The sequence below is a fragment of the Lepisosteus oculatus genome, chromosome 5 (assembly GCF_040954835.1).
Source record: "Lepisosteus oculatus isolate fLepOcu1 chromosome 5, fLepOcu1.hap2, whole genome shotgun sequence".
NCBI classification, from domain to species: domain Eukaryota; kingdom Metazoa; phylum Chordata; class Actinopteri; order Semionotiformes; family Lepisosteidae; genus Lepisosteus; species Lepisosteus oculatus.
This window is the reverse complement of record NC_090700.1, coordinates 60546344-60555363: the sequence shown is the minus strand read 5'-3', so window position 1 is coordinate 60555363 and position 9020 is coordinate 60546344. Positions and strand designations below refer to the sequence as shown.

At 38.4% G+C, this 9020-nt stretch overlaps 1 protein-coding gene across 2 annotated transcripts; it reads left to right on the top strand.

Annotated features, from left to right (window-relative positions):
* The first annotated feature begins 1067 nt into the window (after window positions 1-1067).
* On the top strand, window positions 1068-9020 carry psma4 (proteasome 20S subunit alpha 4). 2 transcript variants are annotated; one of them, XM_015343394.2, is made up of 9 exons: window positions 1068-1138; window positions 2018-2046; window positions 2258-2300; window positions 2676-2838; window positions 3797-3874; window positions 4034-4122; window positions 5128-5258; window positions 7912-8035; window positions 8748-9020. In XM_015343394.2, exons 2-9 carry the CDS (start codon window positions 2044-2046, stop codon window positions 8900-8902), a joined length of 786 nt encoding a protein of 261 aa, XP_015198880.1. In that variant the 5' UTR covers window positions 1068-1138; window positions 2018-2043; the 3' UTR covers window positions 8903-9020. The 2 variants fall into 2 exon arrangements, with proteins under 2 accessions (XP_015198880.1, XP_069046873.1); XM_069190772.1 differs by having other exon boundaries at window positions 1072-1152; window positions 2020-2046.

Sequence of the window (9020 nt, the reverse complement as noted above, 5' to 3'; positions counted from 1 at the left end):
GACCTCGGTTTTTCATCTCATCTAAAGGATGGCTCCCCTTTTTTACAGTATAATGTTCCTATTAGCTACACTGGGCCATTACGACAACACAGACCGCTGGTTGAGTTCTCCCTACTGGTCCTACTAGCACCTCTTCCAGCAGCACCCTTGGTTTTCCCAAGAACCAGGAGGCCTCCCATCCAGGTTCTGGCCAGGGTTTAAGGTCTTGTCTATAAAATGGCACCTTCTACAGTGCACTGTCTCCCATTTACCACGCTGGGGAGTTTGTGTGGGATTTCTGGTCAGGATGGGAAGAGTGCATGTACTGGTCCACCAACACCACCTGCAACAGTAAACTGGATTTACCTGAAGTTCTCCCCATTCCTCCCAGTACTGACCTGGCCCAGTCTTGCTTAGCATCTAATGAGTTAAGGGTAAATAGTGGTAATGAAAGCAAAAGGCACTTTGTGTGAAGAAAGATGAATATCTGCCAGCGTTTTTGCTGTATCAAAGCCAATTTCCTGGTTTTATTAAAACATTCATGAGCTTCCACCTATCAAATGAGCAAGGTGGTCTAAATCAATTCTGCTAATCTTCTTTGCGTATTGTTTACTGAACTGTGCGTTGCAAATAAATTTAGACATAGAGTTAGAGAAATACAATGCAGTTTGCAAACAATATTTTTAATAAATACCCTAACACTGACATAAAAAATAAAGAGACATTGGAATTAAAGGGATACCGGCAGCTATATCACATTGCAACTCAACTGGCGGTCCACTGAAGCTCAGCAGGTGTGAGCCTGGCCAGTACCTGGATGGGAGACCTCCTGGGAAAAACTAAGGCTGCTGCTGGAAGAGGTGTTAGTGGGGCCAGCAGGGGGCGCTCACCCTGCGGTCTGTGTGGGTCCTATGTCCCACTATAGTGACGGGGACACCAAACTTAAAAAGGTGCCATCCCTCAGTAGTGGTTGTACGAACTGCTGGTTTAATTGCGTTTTCTTGTTTTTTCATAGTTTGCGTTGAATCATCCACGCTACTAGGGGGCGCCAAAATAAAACTTGGCTCACAAGTTATGGAAAGTGCGCTCTTTTTATTTTTGGATGAGTCGGTGTTTCATTTCAGGTAGTCCCCGGCAACATTCTGACTGAGCAGCATTTGTAAGATATAAAATATAAAATTACATTTACTTTTAAAACGGATTAGCTTTTTTAAACGCAATTTGCTTTGGGCGCTTAGATCGTATTACGAGACTGTATGGCTCATTACGCTTGTTTTCAGAAACCTTAGTAGTTTTATGTTTTTGGCCTACGTGAATGATGCTCTGTAGTTCCTGCTTCATCATGCTGGCAAAGTCTAGTGTGCTGTAACTTGTGTAAATGTAGCTTATTGTTTTTCATGATTTTGCCTCTTTGTTTCAGAAGAGAGTCAGATTCTAATGTGACTGTATTTGTAAACTTAGTATGTTTGATATATTTCAGTTTTTTAATGTGTTCTCCTGGTATTGGAAACCACTTTGTCATTATGGGTTAGCTCCTGTTGGTTTCGTTTTCTTTAGCTTTGACGATATGCGATGATTTGCAAGCAATATAAACATGTTACACGTTTTTCAGTCCACTGTACTGCAGATTTTCTATTTTTGGAGGATAAGGACAAGTTTTACTGTTGACTAGACAGTGTGTTGCGCCTGAATGGTTGTGCATATTGTTAGTATAACTGGAATGTTTTCATGGTACCCTTGACTGCTGAAGACTAATACATTAATAAATATTGATTTGTGTTAATAACCATTTTTTGTATAGACCATGAATACTCTAATTGGGCTTAAATGTGTATTAAATCCCAACTGTGCGAAGCTTTTATTATCGTATAATCAACATTGAAGCAGGTTTAATCAGCTCAGACAAATTTTTAAAAACTAAGCTCCTTTATTTGTCATGGTTTCTGCTACTGGTTGCTTCTTCACAGTTTCCAAACGACTTTTGTTCATGCTTATTAAAACAGATCTAATGTCTGTATTTTTTTTTTTGTGTGTGCAGATTTTACGTGACAAGTCCTTGTCAGGATGGTAAGTACACTGCTGTAAAGTGTGCCTGTAACAAGCTTAATTCGTCCTAATGTGTTCAAAACACTTTGGAATGTTGTTTTTAAAGAGATAATTTGCTTATAATGAGACTGGGTAGTCTAACTGGGACTTCAACTTTAGGTTCTGGGAAAGTTACAAATTAAAGCATAGCAGGTAATAAGATAATGGTTATTAATGTTGTTGTTGTTTTTAGTCTCGCAGATATGACTCTCGGACAACTATTTTCTCACCAGAAGGCAAGTATTTGTTTTTCTGTGAGGTTTGCTGTCTTTGTAGTTTAATTATTATTAATATGAAGACCACCGAAACTTTTTTGAAATATGTAGCCGAATGATACTGATGTGTGGAAACAGCTGTTACTTTTATTGTTTCTCTTTTCATTTTGCCTTTTAACTTTGAGCAGATGTGAAGGAGTTATAAAGAGAAGCATGTTACAAACCAGTCTGTTAAATTACGTGGCTTTTTTTGTGTTTACCATTGTGTCTTCCACAAACCAACGTTGACCATTTTAAACTAATGGGAAACAGAGTTTCCTCAATTTTCAGTTTGTAGTTGGATTGTCTTTCAAGTCTCCACATCTCCCTGCCTGATGAGCTGTGATTTTGTGGCAGGCCGTCTGTACCAGGTGGAGTATGCCATGGAAGCGATTGGGCACGCTGGCACTTGCCTTGGGATTTTGGCCAATGATGGTGTGTTGTTGGCTGCAGAGAGGCGAAACATTCACAAACTTCTAGATGAAGTGTTCTTCTCAGAGAAGATCTACAAGCTGAATGAGTGAGTTTTTTGTTTATTGTCTTTACCCAGAAAAATCTTGTTTACATGAATTCTTTGTATTCAGGTTTTACTACATTGTTGTAGTTTCTGTCTACAAAACATGTTAAGCCCTTAAAAAATGTATTTGTAACAGAGGATTTATTTTAGAACCTAAGTTTTTCACATTTCTATGTACTGGAGTTTTTTCCAAGTGCTTGTTTGAAATGCAAGTGCTTGTATAGACAATTGCTTAGCAATCACACAGTCTGTCAAGTGAACAAGTCCCTTATAACCCCCCTTATCAGGTTTAAGAGCATTGTTGGTTTAATCTAATAAAACGTTTTTCTTATACGTTGCCCAGTTTGAGATTGCCAGTTGTTTTTTTAACTTAGCTGTCTGGTAACAGCTCCTGTACTCATACGGGATAAAATTAGACTAGCAGATAAGGTCCTCTCTCACCTGCAAATGATGTTGTCATTTTGACACACTACAGACTCCACACCAGATTCGAATGGAAGAAATGCTTCTTGTTTTCTGTCCTAAATACACTCGTGCTTACTTGTATTTATATTCTTTGGTCTTGGCTTTCTTGCTTGGATTGGCATAGTAAGATTTTCTTAGAGTCTGTAAGCATCAGTGATCTCCGGAGAGACTCCTGTTACTTGTTGAAGTGGATCTCTTAACCTTTCTATTTTTATCATAGGCAGGTGGATATGGTTGCAATTTTTTGTTCTGTTTCTGAAACAATATTTACATAAATGTCATTCATTTCATTTTCTGTAAACTATTGTATTAATAGTTGCGTCGAGTAGTATAAAGAGACTTGGGAGCGATTGACTACTTTTCCGATTGCATTTTCTATTTCAAAGAAAAATTACATAAAAAATTACCTTTAAAGAACTGACGGATTGTTGAAAAAGTCAGATTTGAAGTTCCTTACACAACCTTAAAAGCTTATCCCCATGGTTGTCTTTTGCAGAGATATGGCGTGCAGTGTGGCTGGGATAACATCAGATGCCAACGTTCTGACCAATGAGCTGAGGCTAATAGCACAAAGGTAAGCTGATAAAATGTTAATGAGCTTTGTGGGTTGGTCTGTATCAGCTGTATTTTCCTCATTATTTGCTTAATGATGTGTTCCATGTCTTGCAATATACAGTATATTTGGGTGGTTCTTTCATTTACACCTGGGGTATAAATTACTGTCTTCTGTCAGGTATTTGCTGCAGTACCAGGAACCAATCCCTTGTGAACAGTTGGTGACAGCACTGTGTGACATTAAGCAGGCCTACACGCAGTTTGGAGGTAAAGATCAAAGACATTACTTCCATATCAGCTCCCCTAAGCAGAAATAATCAAACTCTTTACAGCTACGTTTATAACATCCTAATTACATTTGTGCTATATTCATACATTCATTTTTCACAACTGTAGCTAGGAGCCTTTTTTCGTCTTTTGCAACATGCAATTTTTTTTGTCCCAAGTTAATGAAGTAGAATAGCTTAAACTGTCTGCATTTTCATTGTTATATTAAAATACTTAACTAAATAACTTCAGGGACGGTATTATTCCCTCTGTTCATGGTCTGAACATAGTTAAAACAGTAAGATTCACCAAGAACAAAGATGTTTTTCACATAGAAAGGAAAACGAAGATGCTTTTCCTCAAGGCAGAGCTTGCATATATTCCTAAAGTGCATTTCAATGCTTTCTTAACCAACATTTTCAACGACTGATTCCACATGATGAATGAACACTTGTTCAGTCTTATTCATTATCTACTGTATCTTTGAAACGGTAAGGTTGGTGGGAAGGCACTCTGAATTAGTAGATGTATTGTCAGGGATCACGTACATTACTGAATAAGATACACCCTTCTTTGTTATAGCCTCTGCTTTAACATAGATTTGTGTTGATTATTTAATTATTGCTATTGTCTCACTTGCATTTCATGTTTTCTCACTTTTTATGTTTTGTTTTATTATTCCTTTCCACACCTTTGAAGCAATTGTTACTCTAGATGTCATTTAAATTCAATTGTCATATATAATGATGCGCAGAAGACTTTTTTTTGATGAAGCAATGTTCATCAGATTAAAGTGATGAAACCTGACAAACGTATAAGTGAATAAGCCACTGCTAATCACTGTGATCTTTTAGGTGTGTTATGTGGCCTGTAGTCCACTGTAGACTGGAGCTGTAGAAAGGCTGACAAACACTCAGGAGTTCAGATAGATAATTGTTTACCATTAAGAATGTTGTAAAATGTCTAGTTCATTCCCTGTTCTAACCCCTGTGTTCTGTGGGACAGGTAAGAGGCCTTTTGGGGTTTCGCTGCTCTACATGGGCTGGGACAAGCACTATGGCTTCCAGCTGTACCAGAGTGACCCCAGTGGAAACTATGGGGGATGGAAAGCCACCTGCATTGGCAACAACAGTGCTGTAAGTGTTTGCATTTTCAGCTCATAGGATATTTAATGTATGGATTTTTTTCTCATTCTTCCCTACAACTCTTTGGATTACATCTTATTTTCTTGCCATTTCTTTTTAGAGTATATTCTGCAATAGAACATACCTATCATAGTCTTAATGACTTTAAAGGGCATCGGGAAATGAAGTGAGGGAATCAGGTTTTGTTAAATACACAGTGCTTTCGCTGATGGGCTGCTGAATTTTACACCACAGTTCTTCACCACTCTCTTACCTTTCAGTTTTTTAGAAGCATTGTTTGCTGGGAAAGGTTACCCTAGTAGTGTACCACATGACCTGGCCATTTCCTGCGTTGCCCTTAGTTTTCTCCAATGGAGTCTCAACTTGCTTTATTAAAATCCTTTGTCATAAATGAGTAACTGTAAATACTACATGTTCTTCTGAAGTCCTCTCTAACAAAATGATAAATTGTCAATGTAAAGATCAGAAAGCTGTAAAGGAATTAACACATGCAATCTGTAGGTGCTGTTTTAACACCAGATGGCGCTTTATTGTGCAGTTAAGGTAACACTAGTGCTAAATAATTCAATTTTAGTACATAGAGTGAAACTGAATATGATTTCTTACTGTCATATCTAGGAATGCGATCTGTGGATTAAGCCTCAAATGATTGAAATACCGAATGTACAATATATACGTATCATTCTTAATTAGAGAACAAGTCAGTATATCATAGTCCTATAGTGTGGCATGACAAAGGCTGATTCGTGATTGTGTAGAGCAGTGGTTCTCAAACTTTTTGGACCAAGTACCACCCCTAATCCAACCAAAGCATCCAAGTACCACCTACAAGTCATCTTCTCATAGGAACCCCAGAAAGTCTCAATGACCAACATGAGCGCGCGTGCACACACACTCACACAAACATATAATAAATATTATAATAATAAACTTTGTTTGATATATTAAAATGTGGCTTCTCAAAGTGTTTTACAGAAAAAAAACCAACAACAAATAAAAATAAAAAAGCACCATTTCAGTGAGAGGGGTGAGCCTGTTTAGTCGAGCAAAGCAGATGTGAATTAATTTTTCAAGCCTTGATACAATTCACAACAGTCTTGACAGATTTTAAATCGTCGGGCATTTTCTTGACGGCAAAGGTCTCGCGGTGGATGTTGCAATGAAACCATTAATTTCTGGAGCAACCTCTCTAATTCGTGCAACTACACCGCTGTGTCGGCTTGTCATTGCTCTAGCACCGTCTGTACAAACTCCGACACATTTTATCCAGTCGATGCCATTCTCTTCGATAAATTCATTCAGAAGCTGAAATACATGCTCTCCTGTAGTTCCTGTTGGTAGCGGCTTACAGAACAGAACAGAAAGTCCTCACGGGACGTACCCTCAAACTCATATCTAACGTAAACGAGCAAATTGGCCAAATCAACTACAGACTCATCTAATTGCAGTGAAAAACATTTCAATAATTCTATGAATGACTGTGTCTTTCAGGGGGGGCAGCAGGTCGAGCTGTTCAGCAGCTTTTTCTCCACACATAATAGTGTGGGGCTTACCTGCTTTAGCAATCCGCAAGCGTGCATTTTTCCACGTTTCCGTTTTTATTTCAGTGTTTATTTTAAGTATTTATTTCATGCGCATGGGAGAGAAACACAGACGCTCTGTGTATTTTTCTCAAATTAACTTAGAACAGTTCTTAAATATTTTTCGGTTATTTTTCACGCTTTCCTGTGCTCACAAGATTACCAGCGTTCATAGCACGCATTTCTATGCATTCCTGTGTTTACAATGTTGGCATTGTTCCAAAATCACGCACATTCTCCTTTCTCCCTATTTGCTGGAGATACAGTAACTTTTTTAAATACAATTGGTCACTTGCGTCCCTAGCACGCATTCCTATAGAGTGGTAAAGAATTACAGAGTATCTCTTGTGTCCACTGAAGTATTAGCGCGCACTGTATCATAGTACGTAGGCTGCGTATTTGACACGTATAAAAATACAAAATATGAAAACCCGTCCCGATTTTTCTGCGCACACGACACAATTCCAGGGTCATTTGGCGTACCACCTGGCAGCACGCCACGTACCACTGCCGGTACGCGTACCACAGTTTGAGAACCACTGGTGTAGAGGGCTAAAAAGCAAAAGCAATGAGAGGCAGAGGCGAGAGTGCCTCCTGATGGGTTTGGATTTGAAAAGGTGTGTGGCATGCAGGGTGTGATCAGAAGCAAGTCATTAATCTTCAGTCCTTTTTTAAACTGTTTTGTAACTCTAAGGCTGAATTTGAAAGATTCCAAAATGTCCGTATCAGATAGATAGACTGCAGCAGAAATACTTTTTGTGAAAATCATGTTAATTTTTGTGTAAAAATATATTTATACACAAAATCAATTCTTGAATCTTCCTCATACAGCTTTGTTTATTAATATGAATTGCAAGTTTTTTTTATGCATTTAATCCTGAAATGTATAATAAAGAAAAACAAAATAATGGTAACTTACGTGCATGTTCCTTTATATCAAGATGAGTGCAGGTGTTAAAACCTTTCTGAATCCTTGTTTGCAGGTCTTCTTCCTTGCATGAATCAGATGTTCATCTGTATGAAAAAGAATCAGTGGTAAAGGTGGCTGCTGTCATGTTTTGCAGGCTGCTGTTTCCATGCTAAAGCAGGACTTCAAGGAAGGAGAGATGACATTACAGTCGGCCCTCGCTTTAGCGGTTAAAGTGCTAAACAAAACCATGGATGTGAGCAAGCTGTCTGCTGAGAAAGGTAAGGCCTGGACATGACCTGCGAACCACCTGCTAATTCCCAATAATGAAGGGAAAGAGGAGGACATCACCTTCCCCTTGAAACACTTTAAATTGCAAGTATAACTGTAACTCTAAATGGTATATTACAGGTTCTTAAAATCATTTTACTTAAAATATCTCTCATTTTACGTTATCCATAAAATCAAAATATTTAAGGATTTGTTATTGTTAAATAAATACTATTAATTCAACCATTTTCATTGTGAAGCATAACAGGTCCAAAAATCAGACAACTTCAGCATCCAGTGTATACTGTTCAGGAAATACCGAACATTTCCACTGGAGACTCATGTCGAATAATATATTTGAAACCGGTGAAGTCGTAGTTTAAAATATTGAATTGTGGAACACAAATGTATGCGTTTCACTTAAACCCCAAAAAAATCCCTTTACAGTAAATGGCAAGCTATGTAAGGAACCGTTCTTCAGGGCCGGATTTAAAATGAAAGAAAAGAAATGGGGAGAGAACAGAAAATCCGGACTGTGGCTTCCAGGAACAGGAGTAGGCAGCCATTGTTCTAGTGAACAGTGATAAGTTAGCAGATTAGACATTTGCATTTTGTATTTCAGACCATGTATTGGAAACCGTTTGTTAGAGTAGTTTACGGTCTGTGAGGTGTTGGTTTGCTGCCCGTGTTCACGCGGTGCTTTGTTCATGGGGTTTGTTACAGTTGAAATCGCGACGCTGACCAGGGAAAACGGCAAAACCAAGATCAAAGTCCTGAAGCTGAAGGAGGTGGAGGAGCTGATCAAGAAACATGAGGCAGAGGAGGCCAAAGCCGAGCGCGACAAGAAGGAGAAGGAACAGAAAGAGAAAGACAAGTGAACACCTGGTGCTTTGTGCTCTTTTCTACATTAACCAGATCTGTTTTACTAAAATACCACTTATCACGTCTTTTGTTTTTCTGTAAGATCTCAATACATGCAAACCAATTTTGACTCTT